This window comes from Elaeis guineensis, chromosome 13 (assembly GCF_000442705.2).
Source record: "Elaeis guineensis isolate ETL-2024a chromosome 13, EG11, whole genome shotgun sequence".
NCBI lineage: Eukaryota > Viridiplantae > Streptophyta > Magnoliopsida > Arecales > Arecaceae > Elaeis > Elaeis guineensis.
Genome location: NC_026005.2, coordinates 59,548,387 through 59,575,011, shown reverse-complemented (window position 1 = coordinate 59,575,011; position 26,625 = coordinate 59,548,387). Strand labels below are relative to the sequence as shown.

At 35.5% G+C, this 26,625-nt stretch overlaps 2 protein-coding genes across 2 annotated transcripts; both read right to left on the bottom strand.

Moving 5' to 3' along the window:
* Positions 1-1,203: 1,203 nt before the first annotated feature.
* On the bottom strand, positions 1,204-1,698 carry LOC140853138 (secreted RxLR effector protein 161-like). Its single transcript, XM_073247232.1, has 3 exons — positions 1,556-1,698; positions 1,415-1,501; positions 1,204-1,354 (listed from the first exon to the last, which is right to left on the bottom strand). Exons 1-3 carry the CDS (start codon positions 1,696-1,698, stop codon positions 1,204-1,206), a joined length of 381 nt encoding a protein of 126 aa, XP_073103333.1.
* Positions 1,699-9,892: 8,194 nt separating this feature from the next.
* LOC105060979 (uncharacterized) lies at positions 9,893-21,622 on the bottom strand. Its single transcript, XM_073247231.1, has 6 exons — positions 21,281-21,622; positions 11,788-12,202; positions 11,432-11,531; positions 11,044-11,200; positions 10,481-10,696; positions 9,893-10,276 (listed from the first exon to the last, which is right to left on the bottom strand). Exons 1-6 carry the CDS (start codon positions 21,620-21,622, stop codon positions 9,893-9,895), a joined length of 1,614 nt encoding a protein of 537 aa, XP_073103332.1.
* Positions 21,623-26,625: the final 5,003 nt, after the last annotated feature.

Genomic DNA, 26,625 nt, shown 5'->3' with positions numbered 1-26,625 from the left:
TGTTGCTTAATATGTAGTAGATGCAAGCCAAGACCACCATTGTGTCTTGGTTGACTACTAAGTTCCATGCAACTAAATAAAGGCCCTTGCTGCCCCTTTGATGTCCCCAAAAAAGTTCTAAGGTCCTTTTCAATTATGTTGGTAACATATTTTGGCACAACCACTGATGACATGCAATATAAGGGGAGAGAAGATAAAATCGAGTTTAGAAGGGTTGCTCTTCTAGCTATAGACAAAGTCCTCCACTTCCAACCGGCCAATCTACTCTCCACATTATCAATAATGTAATGATAGTCATTTGAATTAAGCCTTGTACTTGATAGAGGTACCCCAAGATATTTCGACACATCTTGTTACACAGGCATCTGAAAAATAGATCAAAATTGAGGTTTGATGGCCGGGGGAGTAGAAGGACTGAAGAACATTGCAGATTTTGATATGTTGATTGCTTGCCCAAAGAGATCATAATAAGCATCAAGTAAAACTTTTAAGCATAAACCCTCCTTGCTTGTTGCTCTTGTCACCAACAGGTTGTCATCAGTGAATAATAAATAAGACACAAGAGGTCCTCTGGATGAAGGTTGATATGTTAGGAAGAAAGTGGCAGAAAGGAAGTAAACTCTTTATTGAGTTGAATTCTTAAAATTGAACCCCCACTGCAATCTCTACATCAGATGTTTTTTAAATAGACTCTCTTGATATGCACACTGCACAAAATCAGTGTGATATCCTCACATAACAAGACTCCTAGAAAATCTCAACACTAGATAAAATTTTTGACTCAATCAACAATCGAATATATAATCCAACTAAATGATAGTAACTAAAAAACAAATGAGATAAGGACCAGGTCAACAACCATAGCCCATGTTTGAATTAATTTCTTGCAACACCCCCCCCCTTAATTCAAGCAGGGGCTTCTTGTAGAGCTTGTATTCCCAACATATCTCGAAACTTCTTGAACTTCTCCTTTGCTAATGCTTTCATAAGTATATCAGCCGGCTAACATTCAGTATTGCAATATTGCAGCTCTATTTCTCCTTTGGCAACAAGTTTTCAAATGAAATGGTGATGTATTTCAATATGCTTTGACCTTCCTTGCTGGATCAAATTTTTACTTAAGGCAATTGCTGACTTGTTATCACATAGGATGATAGTTGGCTTCTCTTGAGCTTGTTTTAAATCTTTCAAAATTCTTCTCAACTAGATGGCATGACTAGATGCAGCTGTAGCTGCAACATATTTAGCTTTTGTGCTTGAAAGTGCAGTAGTTTGTTGCTTTTTTGACACCCATAAAATAGCTCCTGATGCTAAGCAGAAAACATAACCAGTGGTGCTTTTCCTGTCATCTACACTATCAACCCAATCACTATTAGCAAAAGAGAACAAATCAATGCTTTTAACTTTTTTATACCTGATCCCAAAGCTTAATGTGCCTTGAACATATCTCAATATTCTTTTGGCTGTACTAAGATGATGCTTGCTTGGATTATGCACGAACCTGAAAATGAGACTCACAGCAAACATAATATTAGGTCTTGAGTGAGTTAAATACATCAATCCACCAACAATACTTCTAAAATGCTTCTCATTATTAGCTTTTTCAATCCCATCATCTAAGGATAGCTTGCCATTTGCGTTGATAGGAGTTTTAGCTGACTTACAATTCAACATTCCAAACCTCTTTAGCAAGTCCATTGCATACTTTCTTTGACTAATAAAAATACTAGCTGGATCTTACACAACTTCAATGTTAGAAAATATAGGTGATTTCGTGCATGCATTTCAAAAATTTTAAAAATAAAATACAGTGAAAAGTAACTAGATTAATTATATTAACCTAACATGCATATGATCTAATCATCAAACCAATCTACTCTATGATCTATGACATGATTGTTGCATACAAAATCTAAAAAATTCAGAAGATAAAATCTACATGCATACATGTGAACAGTAGATCAAATCTACTTCTAATCTGAGTTCAGAACTCGATACCTGAGCACGGATTGACGATCGCTGCTGTTGAGAGATATGGTAAAGAGGATCCTCACTGGTTGTTTGTTGCCGCACACATGTCCGACCTCTACGAAAAGTCCACTTGAAGCTCTGATCTGATCGATCTCCTCGGGAGTGCTAGCTCGCGCGAAAACCATCTTGTTGGCTGATCTGGATCCTTTCTTCAAATATCTTGAACCTTTTTAAAAGTTGAAGAAAGACATCTAGAGGAGATGAGGATGAGGAAGAAGTATGGAGAGGAGACGCTCTTCTCTCTTCTTTTTCTCTCTTCCCAAACCCATAGGAACAAACCCTAAAAATCTAGATTTTTGCGCTCACCCAAGAGGAGAGGACTCTCCTTTATTTTTCACCCAAGGCCTTCCCACCATGAAGAACACCTTTCTTCTCTCTTACATGCACAAAAGAGAAATAAATCTCTTTTTATTTGGGTGTGAAAGTGGTTAGGGTGAAGAGTCCAACAATGTTTGGACTCTTCCATTAGTTGTCGCCCCCTCACCAATTCACGTTATTACACGCCCCCAAAAATATTTCTCATGGTAAAACCAGATCATATCTGATTTTTCATGGTGAGAAATCCCTTTTTGTCACACAAAAGAAAGGGAAAACAAGGTATGGCGTGTGGAGTGGTTTGGACGAAAACAAACTCTCTTGATAAGGAATATTTTTGAAATCAAATTTCAAAACTTTTCTTTTATCAAAATCAAACCAAATTTGGTGTGGAGAAAGAAGCAACATCAGATGTTATTTGTATGGAGAAACCTCATGCAAAAACTTTTTTGGCATGGAGAAAGGTGGGCATCCAAAGTTGTGGCACAAGGGAAGAAGAGTCCAATTTTTTATGGACTCTTGATTTTTCTTATTTGACTCCAAACCAAATCACATCTGATTAAGTCCAAATAAATATATAAAATCTAATTTAATTAGATTCATAATTTTTTAATCAAATCTTAATCAAATTAAGAATTGATTGAACTAAAATTCTGATCAAATTAGGGATAATTCTCCCTTAGCAATTAGGTCATCTCATAACCTAATCAGATCAAACCTAATTGAATCTAATTCAATTAGATTTTATCTAATTCTCTTTGCTCAATTAAATTGAGCTAAGCAGTAATCTAATTGTTAATTAATTTTTTATTAATTCATTAATACTCAGTGAATAAATTTATTATAATTTTTGCATAAGGTTAACCATCAATCGAATTGATGATTAAACTCTTGAACAATTTGCAATCGTTGATCAGCCATATAATCAGTCAGAAACTTCTTTTGAGTGTGACCTCATAGGTTTGAACCTAAGTTGGTAGTACAGAAATAAATTTCTGAACCAATCGATGTAACCATCTAGCAATGGGATCCGACGTCCGAATAGGTTCAATGATGATGAAGTAACATTCAAGAACCTACTAGCGTATGGTTACCGTATAATTTATCCCTTTGACCTTAATGCTCAAGGAGACCTAGGGTTTAACTGTGAAACCCAAATAAGTCATCCACATTATATTTTAATCTTTCAAATCTATCACATGGATATCCAGACTCAGATTTTGCTAAATTGAAATACATTGATATATTAACTCCTATTAATTTAAAGGGATCAATCCCATCTTGACTCACGCACGGACTTGACAAGTACTTGACTACACTTAGAAACCTTTCGTTATTGAATTAAAAATTTAGATAGTCCGACATCAAAGTACAGTGAGTTGCTTGCAAGTCACCGTGGTGATTTCAGATCGAAGGGATACTTATACCCATACCCTTCGCGAGCTACTCTTGACAGCAGAGTGTTCCGCAGTTGATCATGTTCTATGACGATGTACTCCTATATCTCATCTGCATGCCATACTAATGTCTCCATACTATTTGGTTACGAGGATAACCAACGCATATGGCACACAATGACCTACACTTGATATTGCTATCGTCCTAATAATAGTATATTGTTTGGTCGCGAACCAGTTTAAGGACTACGTGATAAATTTTTTTTTATCGATCAAAGTAATCCTAAGGATTTTATCACAATACAAAAGTTCGTTAGAAGATGTAACCTTATGATGAAAAAAGCTAAATAATTTTTATTATTTATCAATATATATATATTTATAGTTAGCATAATTATCATATGATTGGCTTTAGAATACAATTCCCAATAACTCCCACTTGGACTAAAGCCAATCAGTATAATATTATATATCTATTTTTGATTTATCATCTCAGAACTCTTAGATATCGAGGCTTTAGTAACTAGGTTGGTCGAGTTCTCCTTTCTGTTGATCTTCTAAAGTTCGACGTTACCTCTATCCATGATTTTCGAATAATATGGTAGCGATGCAAAATACCTAGTAAGCTAATGAGACTTTGGTTTCTTGGCATGAGCTATGGCTCTGGTGCTGTATAATACATCAAGACCATCATTGGAAGGTGCCACTCCTAGCTTGCTAGTGAACCTTTACAATCACATAGCTTTCTTGCGAGCATCGAATGCTGCAATGCATTCTGCCTTTCAAATTGAATTGGCTATATTTTTTTGTTTAAAACTTTCCAACAGATTGCTCCATTATTTAGGATAAAGATATTTTCGGACATGTTCTTACTATTATTATGACCAACTAAAAATTGAAGTCAAATTCCATAAGTTTTAAGTCAGATTCTCCATAATCGAGTCACCGATCCTTAGTATTTTTCAAATACTTAAGGATGACCTACTAGTGATTCTCATCCAGATCTTACAGGTATCCACTCACTATCCTAGTAAGTGTACCATATCTTATCTCATACATGATATTTATGATAGAATAAATTTTACTTATAAACATCCTATGTACGTAAACTTGGATAACTTAAGGGATGAGGGATGCTTTTCCCAAACCTTTTATGGAGAACGATGATAACAACAAAACCTTTATTCTCTATAATATAAGGAATGTCATTTTCGATTAAGATAATTTGATTCACATACAAAATAAGAAATACACTCACAAAACTATTAACCTATTTGTATTTGCAAGATTCATCTTCGTTCTCAATGAAAACATGCATTTTGATCACTTATCAAAATACATGTTCCAACTTTGAAATATTTAGCATTGCCACAGAAGAAAATTATCTCATTATGGTCAATACCATAATATTGACAAAATCCTTAGGCAACTAGATGGGCTTTGTAGGTCTTCACCTTTTTATCTGCGCCTTCTGATCCTATTGAAGATCCACTTATACCCTATGGGCTTTACCTTTTCGAGTGAATTAACGAGTGTCCAGACACCGTTGACTATTATGGACTTCATTTCAGACTTTATGACTTCAAGCCACTAATCAAAGTCGGACCTCCGTATGTCATCCATGTAGGTGATCAAATCTTTGTTATTCTCATTGAGTTCAACAGGATCATATTCCTGAACTAGAAATCAAAGTATCTATCCGACAGATGCGGTACTATACCGAATGTCCTTAACAGTGCCTCTTCAATAGGTTTTGGGTTTGATCTAATCAAATCCAGTTCTATGGGTTCACTAGATTATGTTGATTCTTTTACCTGTCAAACTTCATAAGTTTCATATTAAAGGCATCTGTTCCTTCACCAAGGTGCTCATTTTCTAAAAGGAATGTCGAATAACTCTTGTTCTTTAGTAAGGTAGAAGTAATATCCTTTAGATTTTTTGAGATACCCTACAAAATAATATCTATAAGATCGAGATCCAAGCTAATCGGTCTACAGATGCTTGATATAAATTGAATACTCCCAAATCCTAAGATAAGAGAGTATTGGCTTACATCTAGTCCATATCTCATATGGAGTCTTTGTGACTAATTAATTTGAAATCCAGTTGAGAACATGACAAGTAGTCTCGAGAGCATAACCTTAAAAGGAGACTGACAGATTTGTAAACCCCATCATGGATCGAACTATGTCTGATAAAGTTGATTCCAATAAGAGAGAATCCTATTTTTTTTAGATATATCAAAAATTCACTAGAAAGGTGTTCTCCTCTTGGTCTGACCAAAGAGTTTCAATGCTCTTTCTAGTTCATTTTTCTACCTTATTAAGAAATTATTTAAATAATTCAAATTTATGGCAAACATGTTCATAGATTCAATACATCAGTATGTATCAGACTCAGAACATCATTAGCTCGTTCATCTTTTTCAGCAAAAGGTGATTTGGTCATCTCACTAAGAAGATAGGATTGACAGGTTAACAATGATTCACAATCATTGACTTTGAGAATTATTTCTTATTGATTTTATTCTTATTTATATGATCGAGCCTAAATTGCCAAAGGTAGGCATTTGTGACATTATCTAGTCTAGGAGTTTGTTTGTTGTGTACATATAATAACAGGCTATGACTATTCATAAATACCATTTCTTTAATTATCCATCATGATTTTGATATTATCTATAATGATATCATAAAAATCATTCTGTGTTGACAATATAAATCTATTCTTGGCAAGAAAGCCTATGAAAATTATATTTGTCAAAATGGACAATGGTGACAATCACCTGAAATGATATTATTAGAATCAAAAATTTACTTGAGAATTCCCAAAGTCAGAACTGAAACATGACTTTTAGCTCCAATATTCAGAAATCTTTTGCTGTTTTCAATTTTTCTACTAACCTGAAGTCATTGCAATAATTTGCATGGACTTCTGATATCCAATACTCAAGTAGTAGTGTCACAGATAGAGAAATCATAAGGTGTTATCATATAAGTATCTTGTCCAGCAACCTTTTACTGATTTCTCTTCCTTAGCCTATTCGGATCAAGGGACTCTACTGGACTAGGTTAATCTTAAACTCTTTTGTTAGTTCGGATTCATCAACCCAAGCACGACTCTTTTGTATTTTTTTTCTTTTCTTTCTTAAAGGATTGTTGCCCCACTGAAGATACATCTTCAGAGATGCATAAGAACTCCTTTAATATTTGAAGGATTTTCTTTCACTGAACATCATCGAATTTATAAATAATTCATGTTCTTCGCTGCTCTCAAAAATACCACACGATGATGCGATCATTTGGCTACTTCTGATAAGTGCCTTTGATCGCATCATATGTGTTGGACACAGAAACCTCAGATGTTGGATCCATAATCATATATAGGATCCATTCATGTTCTATACAACTTTCGATACCATCTATCGAAGTTGGATCCTATAAATAAGTCACCATCAAACAGTGAAGGAACAATGGACATCTAGCCATAACTGAAAGAAAAACACAAGACTTTATGTTTATGAATTGATTAAGCCTAAAAATTTGGACTTTAGTCTAAAGATTCTCCTATTATTTTAGTCAAATTAGTAGCTTCTATCTCTAATCTGAGAAATTACTCTAATTTCTTAGCGGGTACTAGAATCCACAGTTGCACATAAGCTCAACTTTGGTCGTCTCACCATGTACATCTGTGGGTAGGTTCTTTAACCAATTATTTCAGTAAATAATTTTTAGTAATTGATTTAGCCCCAGATAACTTTTTAGTTGACTTTGATCTTCTCTGCAAGTTCTGATTAGGTCCAGTCATTAACATGATCATACTTAGGAATCTAACTATCAAATGATTAGGTCCGATTTTGACCGGCTAACCCGACCACTTGTTAGAGAGACTCGACTGAGTTATCATATTATGAATGATAATTCCAATAGCAGATAAGCACCAAGCCTTTGGGCCTCCAATGATCATCATACTAATGGATCCATTATCATCCAACTTAATTGGAGGTTTTGATTTAGTTATCACTATAACTATCTCATTTTAGGGACCTAATAATTTAGAAGATTTAATTTATGAATTAAGAGAAGAAAAAAGATCAATCAGTAAACCCCAATCCTCCTACTGACTTCAACAAGTCATTGAATTGGATTAGGATCATGCTGGTTGAAATGGCACCTAGATCAGTCACACTAATCAACCTTAATGGCATGGGTTAACTCGAATCACTTAGTGATCTAATCAAGACATAATCCATCAAATTGGGCAGGTAAGTGAGATCGATGGGAGAGTATACTAAGTTTGCCTTAGACACTATCAAAATGATCAGATAAGCCACTCTCAATTAAAAACCATCAATCGAAATATCAAACTTATCTTAGACACCAATTGGTTAATTAGTTTTGATTTGACCAGTCTAATGATTCGAGTTCAACCATTGAGCCACAATCAAGATCTATTTAATCTAATAAAAAATATGGAGTTGACTATCTACAACTATTGTATTGGTTCTAGAGAAATTCTGATTTAATCTAATTCAATATTTGGTTAGATTTAATTAATTTCTCTACTTGATATATTAATTCTTTGATTCTAATCTTATGTTTAATCCAATTAAGAGGATCTAATTTGAGCTAACCCATGCCTCCATATTTTATACAATGTCATTAGATCTTAAATCATAATTCTAGATCTAATCAATTTTACACTTAATTCTTAATTAAATTTCAGCATCAACATAGATTTAGGTTAAGATTTGAATAATTTTAACTTTTTATTTTATAAATAATTTATAATAAATTTTATACAAAGATTTTTTATTCTGAAACTGGGTCAACTCAATCAACACTGAGCCAGCTACATAAGGGGACTGGATCAACTCAGTTCAAAACTAGATCGGCTCAGTAATTGCATGAGTACTTTTTAAAGAGTTTAAGATCTGAAAAATCTTATATAATTTTAAAATAAAATCAATCATAAACACTCTTTTAGATCATATATAATTTTTTTATGATTCAAAATTTTATTTTTTATGATTAAAATAATTTTAATCATATAAATTAGATGTTTTACATTAACTCCTACTAATTCGAAGAGATCAATCCCATCTTGACTTACGTACCGACTTGAGAAGTACTTGACTGCACTCAAAAATCTTTCATTACTGAATTAAAAATTTAGATAGTCTGGCATCAAAGTACAGTGAGTTGCTTATAAGTTACCATGATGATCTCAGGTCGGAGGGATATTTATACCCATACCTTTTGTGAGCTACTCTTGACAGTAGAGTGCCCTGCAGTTGGTCACGTTCAGTGATGATGTACTCCTATATCTCATCTACATGCCATACCAGTGTCTCCATACTATTTGATTAGAAGAGTAACCAACATATATGGCACGCAACGATCTACACTTGATATCACTATCGTCCTAATAATAGTGTATTGTTTGATCGCGAACCAGTTTAAGGACTACGCGATAAATCTTTTTTTATCGATCAAAGTAATCCTAAGGACTTCATCACAGCATAGGAGTTAGTTAGAAGATGTAACTTTATGATAAAAAAGATCAAATAATTTTTATTATTTATCCATTCATATACATTTATAGTTAGCACAATCATCATACGATTGGCTTTAAGACACAATTCACAACAATACCCAAGAAATAATATAGTAGGCTTAAATCAGACGTCTCAAAAGCTGCCATCATAGACTTCTTGAAGGCTTTCATCATACTCATTGAGTTTCTTGCATATATCATATCATCTACATATAAACACAACCAAAAACTCATTTCCATAGCTTTTAACATATAAAGTAGGTTCACTAGTACTCTTTTGAAAGTTATGGTTTGCAAAATAAGTGTCAATTTTGCTATACCAGGCTCTTGGTGCCTGCTTGAGCCCATAGAGTGCTTTATGCAATTTATAAATTTTGTGTTCAAAATCCTTTACTACAAAACCTTTAGGCTGCTCTACATACACATCTTCAACAAGATCACCATTAAGCTGATTTCACATCTAACTAATATACTAACCAATCATTATGGGCTGCCAAAGCTAAAATTACTCTAATTGTATCAAATCTTGCAACTGGAGCAAACGTTTTTGAAAAATCAATATCTAATACTTTCGCAAATGCTTTGACCACCAATCAAGCTTTGTTCTTTTGCAAGGTTCTATCTGGGTTGAACTTGGACCTATAAATCCACTTGAGATCAATTGCTTCCTTTCCAATTGGCAAGTCTACCAAGCTCCAGGTATTGTTCTTTTCAGTGGCAGCAAGCTCTTTCTTCATGGCAATTACCCATTCTTCTTTATCCACTGCATCCTCAAAACAAGTAGGTTCCATGGCAAAACAAGCAAACTCACATGAAGCATAGATATCAGCAAGATTTCTTACCCTTCTTGGAGTTGAATCTATGGAGGATGATGAAAGAGTGTCTGTGGTTGTAGATGGTGATTCATGTGGGCTGATTGTCTCCAAATTAGAACTTTCATCCACAATAATGATAGGCATTTCTCTACCATTATTTTCCTAGTTCCAAGCATCAATTTCATTAAATATGACATCACGACTGATAATCAATTTTTTAGAAATAGGATTATCGAGCCTTTAGCCCTTTATCTCCTCATTATATCCAACAAAAATGCATTTAATACTCTTCTCATCTAACTTCTTTCTCAACTGAGATGGAACAAAAGAATATGCAATGGAACCAAAAATTTTCAAGTGACTTACGTTTGGTTTCCTTCCACTCCATGCTTCATATGGAGTTTTTCCTTTAACAGAACAAGTTAGAAATCTGTTAAGCACATACACTACAACTGCTACAGCTTCTACCCAAAATTCTTTTGGAAGTCCTTTATCCTTCATCATGCTCTTGGCTGTCTCAACAATAGTTTTATTCTTATGTTCTACCATACCATTTTGCTGAGGAGTGTAGTTAGCTGTAAGCTGTCTATGTATGCCATGATCACTGCAAAATATTCTGGATTCATGGGATGTAAATTCACCTCTACGATTAGTTCGTAATGTCAAGATAAAATGCCCAGATTGCTTTTCAATAGTAGCTTTGAATTTCTTAAATACTTAAAAAACTTCAGACTCCTTAAGTGAACCTAAGTAAATCTTGAATAATCGTCAACAAAGATAAGAAAATACTTACTACCATTGAGTCATGAAATATACATAGGACTACATAAATCAACATGCACTAGCATTAATGGTTTGATAGCTCTCCATGACTTGCCCACCGAAAATCTATCACGATGTTGCTTTCCAAATACACATGCTTCACATACCTTGCTATGGTCATCTTTCACCATTGATAGGCCAGCTACCATATTCATTCTTTGCAGCAAATACAACCCAACAAAGTTAAGATGACAAAATCTTCTATGCCAGATCATTGAATCATCAGTAGAAGCACCAAAACCATTAACGACAACATCAGAAAATCTGATAGGAAACATCTTGTTTTCAGTCATTTTGACTGAATACAAGAGATTCCTATTCCTTTTATCATAAATCATACATCCATAATTGTCAAATACTACGTAGTAGCCCTTTCTCATCAACTGACCCAAACTTAGTAAATTTTGAGCCAAATCAGGAACATACGTCACATTATGAATTAGTTTCCTACCAAATTTAGTCATTACTGAAATTGTACCCAAACCACACACCTACACTTTGTTGTTGTCTCCCATTTTGACTTGAGACTTCACAGCTTCAACAATCTCCACAAAGAAATTTCTGTTTTCTGTCATATGGTTGCTGCAACCACGATCTAGATACCAACTCATTACACATATTAGTATAATCAGTCAAGCAAGTGAGAAATAAATTATCATCACTAGCATCTTTTTCCTTATGAAAGTTTGCTTGCTCCTTAGCCTTCAAGTAACAGTTTCTTTCTATATGGCCATATTTCTTACAATAATAGCATTGTGGAGCATTTTTACTTTGACTGGATTTATTTTTGAACCAGCAATTTTTCTCTTCGTGATTAGATTTTCCACAATGAGAACATGGGCCAAAGTTACCTTCATTACCTCCATTGAAGTATTTTTGCTGGCCATTAGATCTGCCATGACCCCTTCCACGTGTTGGATTTCCATATCTAGGACCTCCGCCATTACTTCCTCTTCCTGAGTCTTCAACCCTTTTTTTTTTTTGATTCACCTTCGTTTGAAATGCATGCTCCATGGAAGTGTCAGCTGATCTATTCAGCCGCTGCTCATGTGCTTGGAGAGATCCCATTAGCTCAATCAGTGAATATTCAGGCAAATCTTTAGACTCTTCAATCGCTGCAACAACATGATCAAATCCAGGAGGAAGGCTTCTTAGAACCTTCTCAACAATCTTTTGCTCTATCAAATCTTCTCCAAGAGACCTGATTTCATTCACAAGAGATGATACCTTTGTGAAGAAATCCTGAATTGTGTCAAAAGCTTTCATCTGTAAATTTTCGAAATTCAGACGAAACGTCTACAACTTCTGTCACGCCCCCGACCCGAGGTTGGGAATCGAGGGTCATGGCAACCACCGCATACTCATAGAAAAAAAAAACTTTCCCATAAGCATGCAAGGCATTTCATTATGATATCTTACACATAAAGTTAAATAATTTTTAATAATCAAACCTTGTTTCAAATAACAAATCAAAAACTCAGTGTCCAAAAGAAAATAACTGTCTAACAAAGTCAACACTTAAAATAAAAGTCTTGAATCAATTCTAAAAAAAATCCTAAATCAAATGAGCTAACTCTATCTCTAATCGCTCTCCCAACCGAAATCCCGCATCATGCTAATTTTCTGGATCTGTAAGAAAAAAAATATAAAACTCATCATGAGCTAAATAGCCCAGTAAGCAGTGTATACCTTTAACTGAATAAATTAGGCAAATAATACTATACATAACGATTTACTGATAATAACAAAATTAATATATAATTTCATGAAATCATAATCATACTATCAATCATATATAAAATTCAATTCATCATAATTTTAAATTATGCTTATCATCTTAAATTCATCAATTTCTTAAGTTTTTCTTACCAACCATGACTATGACCACATTTTTTCTGTGGTAGGGTCATAATATCGCGTATCTACTTGTGGTGGGCTGCGAATCATCTGGCAGCCAAATCCTTTGGAATCGCTGGTCTTGCTGGCGGTTTGTCGCTGGTCTCTCTGGCGACATGTCGCTGGTCTCGCTGGCGACATAAACCCTCAGGACAATCAATTGCCAACGTATATGCCCCCATTGACGGGGTTCTTTACATAGTCAGGTTGTCAATTCTTATTCTCTTCCAATTCATATATTATTCTCAAAAATAATATAAATAAATGATATTCGAGTCAAATCAATCATATCATTCTTTATGATCATACATCATCATAATAATCTTTCAACAAATAACTTCAATCATAAATAATTTCTACAATTAACTTTAATCATAAATAATTTCAACAATTATTTCAATAAATAATTTCAATCACAAGCATGCATAAATTTATTTAATTCAGAATTTATAATTTATCAGATAAATTTAATAAAAGTAAACACTACTTACCTCAAAAGAAAATCCAAACTAAGAATTCTAGAAATCTTGAAAATCCTTCTCTGAACCTGATACGTCAAATATCATATTTTTAATCAAAATTTTATCGAATTAAAAAAATAATTAAAATTTATTAAAATCCAATGTCCCCACATGGATTAACTAGACGACAGCGTCCAAGATTTTCGGATTGATCCCTAGAAACTCTTCCTTATATTTCTTTTAATTATTATTATTATTATATTATTATTATTATTTATTTATTTATTATTTATTTATTTTTTTTAATTCCATAAATCCTAAAAATCTAAGAGAGAGAGAGAACAGAGAGAGAAAGTTTCTCTCTCCCTTTCCTTTTTTTTCTTCTTTTTCTTTTCTTTTTTTTTCTTTTTTTTTCTTTTCTTTTCTTTTCTCTTTTTCTTCTTTTTCTTTTCTTTTCTTCTCGGGCTTCTTCATGGCCGAGATAGGGGACGGCAGGTCCCTTCCTTTGTCGGGTCGTTCAGGCCACGGCTGTCACGGTGGAGGCCGGCGGCAGAGGGGGGCCACTCTCCCGGGTTCGGAGAGGCAAGGCCGGCAGTCGGTTGCGATCGTCGATGTCGGAAAATCCAAGGGAAGAAGAGGCCAAAACAGGGGTCTCTTTTCTGACCAAAAATCGACGACACCCGTCGCCGGCAGTCACGCACAAAGGCACAGGAAGAAGGGGAAAGAAGAGAGGAAGGGAAGGAAGGCTTACTTCGACCTCCGGTGACCTCATCGGTGACCAATCATGGCGAGAACAAAATGAGTGTCCGCAGCTTCAATCGGGAAATCAGGGAGAAAGAGAGGGAAAGAAGACCGATGATCGGCTTCTAAGGAAGGGGAGGGTCCTTTTATAGAGAGCCCTAGGACTCCTGGTGGTCCTAGGACTCCGATCTCCGAGGTTTGATCGGAGAAGAAGACTCCTACCGGGAGTCTTCTTCCCGATCCCCTGTTTCTCTCTTTTTTTTTTTTTTCCTGGGCTTGGGTCTTGCTAGATGGGCTTGGGCTTTGGGCTATAACATTCTTTACCCCTAAAAAAATTTCGTCCTTAAAATTTTTCATACCTGTAGTCTCGAAGAGCTGGAGATATTTTTGCTTCATTTCTTCCTCTAGTTCCCAAGTAGCTTCTTTTTCCGAATGTCGACTCCACTGTACCTTGACATAAGGAATGTTGCGACGTCTCAACACTTGTTCTTTACGGTCCACGATCCGTATCGGATATTCTTTATATGATAGATCTTTTCTGACTTGCACTGGTTCAAGTTTCACGATGTGACTTGGGTCTGGTAAATATTTCTTTAACATAAAAACATGAAAAATATTATGTACTCCGACAAGTGAAGGTGGTAAGGCAAGTCTATAAGCCACCTTACCAATTCTTTCCAAAATCTCAAACAGACCCACATATCTAGGATTCAATTTGCCATGAATGCCAAATCTTGAGATTCTTTTTGAAGGAGATACTTTGAGAAATACATGGTCACCAATTTGAAATTCTAATTTTCATCTCCTGTTATCTGCATAACTTTTCTGTCTACTTTGTGCTGCCCGAAGTCATTCTTTAATTAATTGAATCTTCTTGACTGCTTGTTGAACAAGTTCGGGACCCAATATTCTCCGCTCACCAACATCATCCCAGTGAATCGGTGATCGACATCTTCTACCATATAATGCTTCAAAAGGTGCCATACCAATGCTGGCCTAATAACTGTTATTGTAAGCGAACTCAATCAAAGGTAGATGCTCATCCCATGAACTTTTTATATCCAAAATACAAGTTCTCAACATATCTTCTAAGATCTAAATGGTTCTCTTTGACTGACCATCAGTCTATGGATGAAAAGCTGTACTGAAGTTCAATTTTGTTCCTAATGCCTTGTGTAAGCTCTTCCAAAATTGTGATACAAATCTGGTGTCTCGATCTGATACGATGGTCACTGAAATTTCATGTAGCCTTACAATTTCTTTCATATATAATTTTACTAGTCTTTTCAAAGTAAATCCCACTCTAATTGATAGAAAGTGTGCAGACTTTGTCAATCGGTCTACAATCACCCAAGCTGCATCATTTTTACTGGGAGTCTTCGGTAGTCCAGTTACAAAATCCATAGTGATATGTTCCCACTTCCTTACTGGAATATCAAGAGGTTGAAGTAGTCCCGTAGGTCTCTGATGTTCAGCTTTAACTTGTTGACACACCAAACATTGAGCCACGAATTGAGCGATCTCTCTCTTCATATTATTCCACCAGTACATTTCCTTTAAGTCTCTATATATCTTAGTACCTCCCGGATGAACTGTATAACCGGTCTGATGTGCTTCCTGAAGTATTTCATGCTTGAGTATTGAATCATTGGGTACGCAAATTCTATTTTCGAACCTCAACGAACCATCATCATGTATCTTGAATTCAGATTGAACACCAGCTTCCACTGAATTTCTTATTTTCCTTAATTGTGGATCATCATTCTGGGCAACTATAATTCTTTCAATGAGTGTTGGCTGAACCCTCATGTTGGCTAATCATACTGTTGAGTTATATATTCGGATGTCTAATTTCAGTTTTCTTATATCCTCCAATAATTGACTTTGATGTGTGATTAAAACCGCCAAATTTTTCATGGATTTTCTACTAAGGGCATCAGCAACGACATTAGCTTTTTTGGGATGATAATGGATTGTTAAATCATAATCTTTTAACAGTTCCAACCACCTTCTCTGTCTCATGTTTAATTCTTTCTGCGTAAAAATATACTTCAAACTCTTATGATCAGTAAACACTTCACACTGCGCACTGTATAAGTGATGTCTCCAAATTTTTAGGGCAAAAATCACTGCAGCTAATTTCAAATCATGTGTCGGATAATTCTGTTCATATGGTTTCAATTGCCTTGAGGCGTAAGCCACTACCTTACCATGTTGCATCAATACACAGTCGAATCTCTTTTTAGATGCATCACTATATATTGTGAATCCTTCATCTCCTGTTGGTATATTAAGGATAGGGGCTAAAACTAATCGCTATTTTAACTCTTGAAAACTCTGTTCACAATCTTCGGTCCACTCGAATTTAACCCCTTTTTGAGTAAGACGAGTCAAAGGTACAGCTATGCGGGAGAATCCTTCTACAAATCATCTGTAATATCCTGCCATTCTCAGAAAGCTTCGAATCTCGGAGATATTTGTAGGTCTGTTCCACTGCATCACAGCTTCCACTTTTGTTGGGTCCACAGAAATTCCATCTTTAGACACGATGTGTCCTAAAAAGACTATTTTGTCCAACCAAAATTTACACTTCTTAAATTTGGCATAAAGTTTTTCTTTCCTCAATATTTGTAGTACACACCGTAAATATTCTTCATGCTCCAATTTGCTCTTCGAATATATCAAGATATCATCAATAAATACGACAACAAACTTATCAAGATAGGATTTGAATATTTTGTTCATTAAATCCATAAAGGCCGCTGGAGCATTGGTTAACCCAAATGGCATCACTAGAAATTCATAATGTCCATAACGAGTTCTAAATGCAGTCTTTGGTATGTCCTCTGTTTTGATTTTTAACTGATGATATCCTGAACGAAGATCAATTTTAGAAAAGACTTGTGCACCTTGCAGCTGATCAAACAAATCATCGATCCGAGGTAGAGGATACTTATTTCTGATAGTATTCTTATTCAACTCTCTATAGTCGATACAAAGTCTCATACTACTATCCTTCTTCTTCACAAATAAGACTGGAGCTCCCCAAGGAGATACACTAGGCCTTATAAAATCTTTATCCAACAAATCTTGTAATTGATCTTTTAACTCCTTCAACTCCATAGGGGCCATTCGGTAAGGAGCTTTAGAAATCGGACTGGTATTGGGCGCCAACTCAATGATAAATTCAATTTCTCTGTCTGGTGGTAGTCCGGTTAAATCATCAATGAATACATCCGAAAATTCATTTACGATAGGAATATCTTGTAACTTTAATTCATCTTATTCTTTATTTTTTATTGATACTAGGTAACCTCTACATCCCTTTCTTAGCATCTGCCTAGCTTGCACAAACGAAATAATACGTGGAGGGGTGGTTCCTGTACTTCCATCAAAACTGAATGTTAATTGTTTCGGTATGTGAAAGTTTACTCTCTTTCCATAACAACCCACAGAGGCATGGTAAGTAGCAAGCCAATCCATTCCTAGAATGACATCGAAATCATGCATATCCAGGACCACCAAATCTGTCGGTAATTCTCTTTCTCCTATTCTGATACTACATGACTTGCACACACTTTCGATACTCAAAATACCACCTACTGGTGTCTCAACATATAATTTAATTTTCATAGGTTCACATACTATATCATGTTGTCTAATAAAAGTAGTGGATATAAAGGAGTGTGTAGCACCAGAATCAAACAAAACTGAAGCATGAATACCAGATACAGGAATGATACCTGTCACCATAGCATTAGAGGCCTGAGCATCCTGTTGTGTGAGTGCATAGATCATTCCTTGAGTTTTCGACCTTTGACCTCCGTCCTTTATTTGTGTGGGTCTATTCTCATCCATCTGAGGGCAATCTGCAATCTTGTGTCCTTTCTGTCCACATCTAAAATAAGAACCAGTATTCCATGGGCAATTAGAAGACTCATGCTCTCTTCGGCCACATCTCGAACATCTAGCTGCCTCATTCTCACGATTCTTATCAATTGCTGGCTTCTTTGCTGGACCCTTATTATTCTGATTTCATCCTTGAGTTCCACCAAACCTATTTCTCTTCTTCTGATTCCGTTCTCTCTCCGCATGTGCTTCATTAACTTCTCTCTCAATTATTAGAGCTTTATTCACAACTGAGGCATAAGTAGTTAACTCATAAGGTACAACTTATTTTCTGATTTCTGTCTTCAGTCTCATTTCAAATTTGTGTACTCTGTCTTGCTCAATCTCAACTAATCTTGGAACAAACTTGGCTAACTCCATGAATTTAAGTTCATATTCTGCAACGGATCTGTTCCTCTGTTTCAGATGAATGAACTCCTGTTCTTTCTGTATTCTGACACTTCGAGGGAAGTACTTGTCAAAGAATTCATCTCGAAATCTCTCCCAAGTGAGTGGTATCCTATCGTGCTCATATTTTTGTTCCAGTATACGCCACCAGTTGTATGCCTCACCTTGTAACAGATATGCTGTGAAGCGGATCTTCTCTTCATCATGGCATTCTTGCACGGCGAATGCCTTCTCCATTTCCATAATCCAGTTATCTACTTTCAATGGCTCGATGGTCCCTTTGAAGGCTGGAGGGGCTAGCTTCTTAAATTCGATGATATTGTTTCTCTGCATCGGATGTTCTCCATGTCTAGGTGTCGGTGAAAAATGCTGACGTGGCTGTGCATGTTGTTGTTGAAGTAACTATTGCTGTGTTTGAACTACTCCAATCAGAGTTTGCATTAGTTGAGTCATGTTCGGCTCCTCCTGTACTGTCGGAGTATTTTCGGTAGAATCAAAGATTCCTTCCTGCTGAGTTGTGCCGCTATTTAATTGGGGAGTGTTATCACCAAGTGGATTTGATGTCCCTCCTACCGCTCCTTGAGTATTCTTCGTTCATCGTGGAGGCATATTGACCTATGAAAAATTTGAGATAATATCTTATCCTTAATAAGGTTATAAACTTACTTGAGACAGGTCAGATCATAATCATCATAACTAACCTTTCAATTTCCTAATATCTACCCATCACTCGCTCACTCTATTCTACATATCTTTTTCTATCTACTTATGTTCTGATACCATATTAATTGTCACGCCCCCGATCCGAGATTGAGAATCGAGGGTCATGGCAACCGCCGCATACTCATAGAAAAAAAAACTTTCCCATAAGCATGCAAGGTATTTCATCATGATATCTTACACATAAAGTTAAATAATTTTTAATAATCAAATCTTGTTTCAAATAACAAATCAAAAAATCAATGTCCAAAAGAAAATAACTGTCTAACAAAGTCAACACTTAAAATAAAAATCTTAAATCAATTCTAAAAAAATCCTAAATCAAATGAGCTAACTCCATCTCTAATCGCTCTCCCAACCGAAATTCTGCATCATGCTAATTTTCTGGATCTGTAAGAAAAAAAATATAAAACTCATCATGAGCTAAATAGCCCAGTAAGCAGTGTATACCTTTAACTGAATAAATTAAGCAAATAATACTATACATAATGATTTACTGATAATAACAAAATTAATATGTAATTTCATGAAATCATAATCATACTATCAATCATATATAAAATTTAATTCATCATAATTTCAAATTATGCTTATCATCTTAAATTCATCAATTTCTTAAGTTCTTCTTACCAACCATGACTATGACCATATTTTTTCTGTGGCAAGGTCATAATACCGCATATCTGTTTATGGTGGGCTGCGAATCATCTGGCAGCCAAGTCCTTTGGAATCGCTGGTCTCGCTGGCGGTTTGTCGCTGGTCTCTCTGGCGACACATCGCTGGTCTCGCTGGCGACATAAACCCTCAGGACAATCAATTGCCAACGTATATGCCTCCATTGGCGGGGTTCTTTACATAGTCAGGTTGTCAATTCTTATTCTCTTCCAATTCATATATTATTCTCAAAAATAATATAAATAAATGATATTCGAGTCAAATCAATCATATCATTCTTTATGATCATACATTATCATAATAATCTTTCAACAAATAACTTCAATCATAAATAATTTCTACAATTAACTTTAATCATAAATAATTTCAATAATTATTTCAATAAATAATTTCAATCACAAGCATGCATAAATTTATTTAATTCAGAATTTATAATTTATCAGATAAATTCAATACAAGTAAACACTACTTACCTCAAAAGAAAATCCAAACTAGAAATTCTAGAAATCTTGAAAATCCTTCTCTGAACTTGATACATCAAATATCATATTTTTAATCAAAATTTTATCGAATTAAAAAAATAATTAAAATTTATTAAAATCCAATATCTCCACATGGATTAACTAGACGACAGCGTCCAGGATTTTCGGATTGATCCCTAAAAACTCTTCCTTATATTTTTTTAATTATTATTATTATATTATTATTATTATATATTTATTATTTATTTTTTTAATTCCATAAATCCTAAAAATCTAAGAGAGAGAGAGAACAGAGAGAGAAAGTTTCTCTCTCCCTTTTCTTTTTTTTCTCTCTTTTTTTTCTTCTTTTTCTTTTTTTTTCTTTTCTTTTTTTTTTTCTTTTTTTTTCTTTCCTTTTCTTTTCTCTTTTTCTTCTTTCCTTTTCTTTTCTCTTTTTCTTCTTTTTTTTTTCTTTTCTTCTCGGGCTTCTTCATGGCCGAGACAGGAGACGGCAGGTCCCTTCCTTTGCCAGGCCGTTCAGGCCACGGCCGTCATGGTGGAGGCCGATGGCAGAGGGGGGCCACTCTCCAGGGTTCGGAGAGGCAAGGCCGGCGGTCGGTTGCGATCGCCGGCGCCAGAAAATCCAAGGGAAGAAGAGGCCAAAACAGGAGTCTCTTTTCCGACCAAGAATCGACGACATCCGTCGCCGGCAGTCGCATACAAAGGCACGGGAAGAAGGGGAAAGAAGAGAGGAAGGGAAGGAAGGCTTACTTCGACCTTCGGTGACCTTGTCGGTGAGCAATCACGGCGAGAACAAAACGAGTGTCCGCGGCTCCAATCGAAAAATCAGAGAGAAAGAGAGGGAAAGAAGACCGATGATCGAGTTCTAAGGAAGGGGAGGGTCCTTTTATAGAGAGCCCTAGGACTCCTGGTGGTCCTAGGACTCCGATCTCTGAGGTTTGATCGGAGAAGAAGACTCCTACCGGGAGTCTTCTTCCCGATCCCCTGTTTCTCTCCCTTTTTTTTTTTTTCCTGGGCTTGGGTCTTGCTAGATGGGCTTGGGCTTTGGGCTATAACAACTTCACTATGACAACCCTGCTCGAGCCTTGATACTCGTCTTGAAGCAAATCCCATGCTTCTTTTGATGTCGTTGCACCTATTACTCTTGGAAAAATGGCCTCATCCAAAGCCTGCTGAATCATAAACAAGGCTTTGGCATCTTTCTTTTTCTTCTCTTTCAGCTCATTGCGCTGAGCTACTGTCAATCTTGGTACCTCTTCTGAATCAGCAAGATCTACAAATCCATTCTCAACCAATTCCCAGAGATCGCATGATACAAACAAGGTCTTCATCTTAACACGCCAAAACTGATAATTAATACCAGCAAACCGGGGAATATTCTGAGAGGGGCTTATGGCATTGTTGTTGGCAGCCATGGTGTTTTGAACTCAATTTTTTTTTTTCCCTTAGAAGCTCGAAAGTGTTTTCTCTCCTAAAAGCTATAGAGCAACCTGGCCCAGATATCAGATTTTGTTCGGAAGAAAGTGGCAGAAAGGAAGTAAACTCTTTATTGAGTTGAATTCTTAAAATTGAACCCCCACTGCAATATCTACATCAGGTGTTTTTTAAATAGACTCTCTTGATATGCAAACTGCACAAAATCAGTACAATATCCTCACATAACAAGACTCCTAAAAACTCTCAACAAATAGATAAAATTTTTGACTCAATCAATAATTGAATACATATTCCAACTAAATGGCAGTAACTGAAAAACAAATGAGATAAGGACTAGGTCAACAACAATAGCCCAAGTTTGAATTAATTTCTAACATGATAAGCTTTCAGTAAATGAGTGGAAACAGCGTCTTGGAACAACTATGGTAACATTTGTGAATATAGTATGAAAAGGTAAGGAGATAAAATGCACCCCTGCCTCAACCCACATTTTGGTTGAAACTACTGTGTTGGCGTGCCATTCACAAGGATCGCATACGGAGGATTCAACAAGCTGGCTGTTACCCAATGAATGAACTTTTCATGAAGCCCATAGTGATGAAGAACTTTAATGAGGAAATGCTATTGAATTCTATCGTATGCCTTTTCCATATCTATTTTAAGAAGCAATAGGCTCTTAGATCTTGGGGCATTAATTAGAGAGCGCATCAGTTCCTAAGTCAAAAGAATATTGTGAGTAATACTTCTACCCAGAACAAATGCATCCTAAGTTTTTGAAATCAGCAATGGGAGAAGAGGTTGAATCCTGTGTGCCATGATCTTCACCACGACTTTATAGATGTAGTTTTATAAGCTTATTGGTCTAAATTCAGTAGGTTTGGTCGGGCTCTATGTTTTGGGGATTAATGCTATGTAAGTTCGGTTCCAATTATGTGGCATAGCTAAATGAGCATACAACTGCTCGACAGCGTTAATGACTTCAAATTTTATAATGTGCCAGAATTCCGTAAAAAGGAAACCATGATAGCCATCTGGTCCAGGTGCCTTTTCTGGGTTTAAGCTAGTAATAGCCTTCACAATCTCCTTCTCTATTACTGCTGCTATTAATTTACTGTTTTGCATATTTGTAATTTTCGAAGGAATAGAAGGTAGACTGAGCTCCTCATATGTATGTCGAACCTCCCCTCTGTTCCTGAAATGATTGTACAAGAGATCCTTTATTTCTTTCTTCTGGTTTACCTTTTCTCCTGTTTCAATTTGCAAAATATTGATTCTATTTTGTCTCCTCCTTAGCATTGTTGATCTATGAAAAAACTTTGTATTAGCATCTCCAATTTTTAGTCACATCACCCGGGACTTCTGTTGCCAAAACATTTCTTGCATATGAAGGTTTTTATGATAGGCATAGATCAAGGAAAGCAAATGCCCATGCTCTTCAGAGCTAAGGCCACCTTCATTAGCCTCTTTCATCTGGATTTTGAGAATTTCTTCATTCAACTATTCATCTCTTCTAAAAGTATTTCTCACTTGTCCATGAACTCACTTTCTTATAGCACATTTTGTCCTATGAAGCATGATAGAATGTTTAACCTCCGGTGAGTGATTACCTTGACATTTCCAATTTTGCTTCACCATCTTATGTATACCTGGACATAGAAGCCAGAATTTCTCTTATCTTATGGGAGGTCTCCCTACCATCCTTTTAGTCAACATTGAGACATTCAAAGAAAGGGCTATGGTCAGAAGCATATCTAGTAAGGTATTTTACTTTTGTTTCAGGATATTGATCAAGCCAATCTTCAGAAGCAAAGGCTCGCTCTAGTCTCTTCCACAACCTATCACGACACGGTTGTTACACTAGGTATATTTGGGTCCATAAAACCCCAGATCTATACTTTACCAAAAGAAGAAAAAAAAGACCCTAGATCGATAAGACCCGTGGCTTGAACAAAATTTCAAAATTCACGGATATCCTCGTCTACTTTAAAGTGTTTGCCTCCTTTTTTTTGTCTTCTCGCATAAGGATGCAATTAAAGCGCCCCACCACAAGCATAGGCAAATTAATCTGTAGCACGTGAGCAATGAAACTTCAAATGCTTCTTCGGTTAAATACCACAAGTACTGGCATATACCATAGCAACTACCCAGTTTGGTCCTGAGTGAGGTGAAATCACAGCACAAGCAACTTGTCTGTCTTGGTGCATAAATGTAACATTGCCCATATCCTTCCTCAAAGAAACTAAGATATCTCCTGATAAATCTATAGATGGGACATATAAAGATTCCAAATAGGACTCAACCATCTTTGAATTTTAGCTAGGGATTCAAAGAAACGTTTGATTTCTGCAAAGCAACATAATTCCAGTCTATATTGTCTTAGTATGTTAAGAACATATCTTTTAAAAGGAGGTTTTGTTTGTTGGGTTCTAGTCATGCAGTAAAATATGAATTTTAAAAATTTTTAACATGCATAAAATAAGTTTTAACATCTAAAACAAACTGATCGAAACACAAACCCAAGAATCATCTTGTAGACTTCAATCAAACCAATCAAGCATGCAACAAGATAGAAGTTATACTTTCCTGAAAAAAAATTTAGTATAAAAGTGATCTCCACAAGACATCAAGGTAGACACCCTCCAATGGTGATCCACACGGGACAGATTAGGATCTTTCTCAACTGAATGTGGTGCTACAGCCTTCTTCTCTAGTACGCTGCTTACTTTCTTTCTCAAAGAACGGATAGCACCACCACCTGTATGCCTTCGAATCTTCCATTAGGACTATGCCAAGGATCTTTTCTTAAAAGGATCTCATCACCTAAATCTGATTTAGAAATCCAATACTTGGATCTTCTAAATCCTAGGACAAGCAATCTCTTGCTTTTCTTTTTCTCTCTAACCTTCTTTCTATTTTTTTTCTCTTATTTTTTCTTGTCTTTTGCTGAGATTTTTTCTATCTTTTCCCTTACAATCCCACACCTAACAACTAGCATATATGGGCATCCCAATTTGATGGAATGCCCCCCCCTCCATATAAGGAATGAAGGGGCGCTAACACAAACACTTGGTGCCTTGGTTTCTTCGGTGATTTAAATGGGAGTTTAGTTAGGAATTTTAAGATGCAAAAGGACTCTCCTCTGCGTCCACATTCCAAAGTACCATCTGATGGTGCGTCCCATAGGAAATAGCATGGACTTAAATGAGAATAAGGAAAGAAGTTAAGAGTTGTAATAAAGAAGGATTCTTCCTTCTTTCTTAATGCCAAAGCAAGAGGCGCACATTGATTTTTGGCATAGATATCTGGTAGCAAGGAGGACTCCTTGTTCACATGGAACTCTTTCATGATAAGACTAGAAACCAATAAATTTAGATCTAATTCAATTAGGTTTAAGACAATAGGTTAGACTTAGCTCAAATATCTTTGAACTAACCTAATTGAAAACTTGGATTAACACAATATGCTAGCATATCAAATTAACCTATAGGATTTACAATAAATCCAATTAAATCAGATCAAGATCAAATTCTAAAGTGCATGACCCATTAGATTTCATGTATAACCAGTAGTAGACTCAGGCTCATGACCTAAACCAATCTGATTAGATTAGATCAGTCCAAATGTACCAATTAATCAGAACTCTTTCTAATTAATTTTTGAATTAAGCTTCCTTAATTCATGCGAGTTCACAAGTCAAGATTGACATCTAGCAATATATCATGACTACTCCAAAGATATAAAATTTGATGAAAATATCAAAAATATCCTTCAGTGATAAGTTACTGTGTAATTCAATCTTGCGATCATACAATATCCTAGATGAGCTATGGATATAGAATCATGTCAAATTCAAATACTTTTCTATATGTATCTCTATCAGAAGATGATGATTCAGTTGATAATATATTAAAAATTTCTTTCTAATTATCATTCTACTTGGATCAAAAATTTTTCAAATCATCAACCTATAAGATCACATAGAATGTTTGCTCTCCTTATTAGGAGTAACCGATTTCTTATTGACCACTTACAATCTTCATGCATACTACACCATGTCCAAAACATCCCACACAAGGATCAGAGAACCAAGCTAGGGAATGAACCAAAATATAAATTTATATACATAAGGGACCATGGTGATCTCAGATCTAAGGATCACTTGCACTACTCCCACTAGAGAATACCTGGCTGACATGCTAATAAGGCTCCATCAGATGTTCTCTATTAGATTAATTCAGTGAACTCATTCTCTAATGAGCACCCACATCCTCGTATTAGTGTCACCACACAAGTGATTGTGAAATTAACCATCCTCTCCATTGAGCATATATAGGATGTGCCAGTCTTATCGGTATCATTGATCTCCGACTCAATGAACCAATGATTGAAAATATTTTAGATCAGGACTATTAAAGATTTAGATCTCATTGGTATGATCTCATCATAGTCCTAAAATCATTGCCTAAATTTATGGGGTTCATTATAATTTTAAATAAGTATTAAAATGTAGCATATAATGAATCAAAATACTTAATTTCATTAACAATAAATATCAAATACATGAGTTTGAAAAATAAAATACAGAAAAATATTCTATCACATCACACATACGATTAGCTTGCAGGATATTATTCTTTTAATCCTCCACTTGCACTAAAGTTAATCACCCCTGTACTTGATGCCCATATAATCTAGGTGGTGGTCAAATTGCTATAATGATAAGATCTTAGCGAACAGATCCACTATATTGTTCTTTATGTCAACTCGCTCTATGATCACATTGTATTTTTCGATAATCTTTCGAACAAGGTGGAACCGTCTTAAGATGTGCTTGAATTTATGATGAGACTTTAGTTCCTTAGCTTGAGCAACTACCCCAGTATTATCACAATAAAATGGTACTGGTTGTTCAATTTTAGAAACCACATCAAACTCTGAGATGAACTTCTTCATTCAGATGGCTTTCTTAGCAGCCTTAATA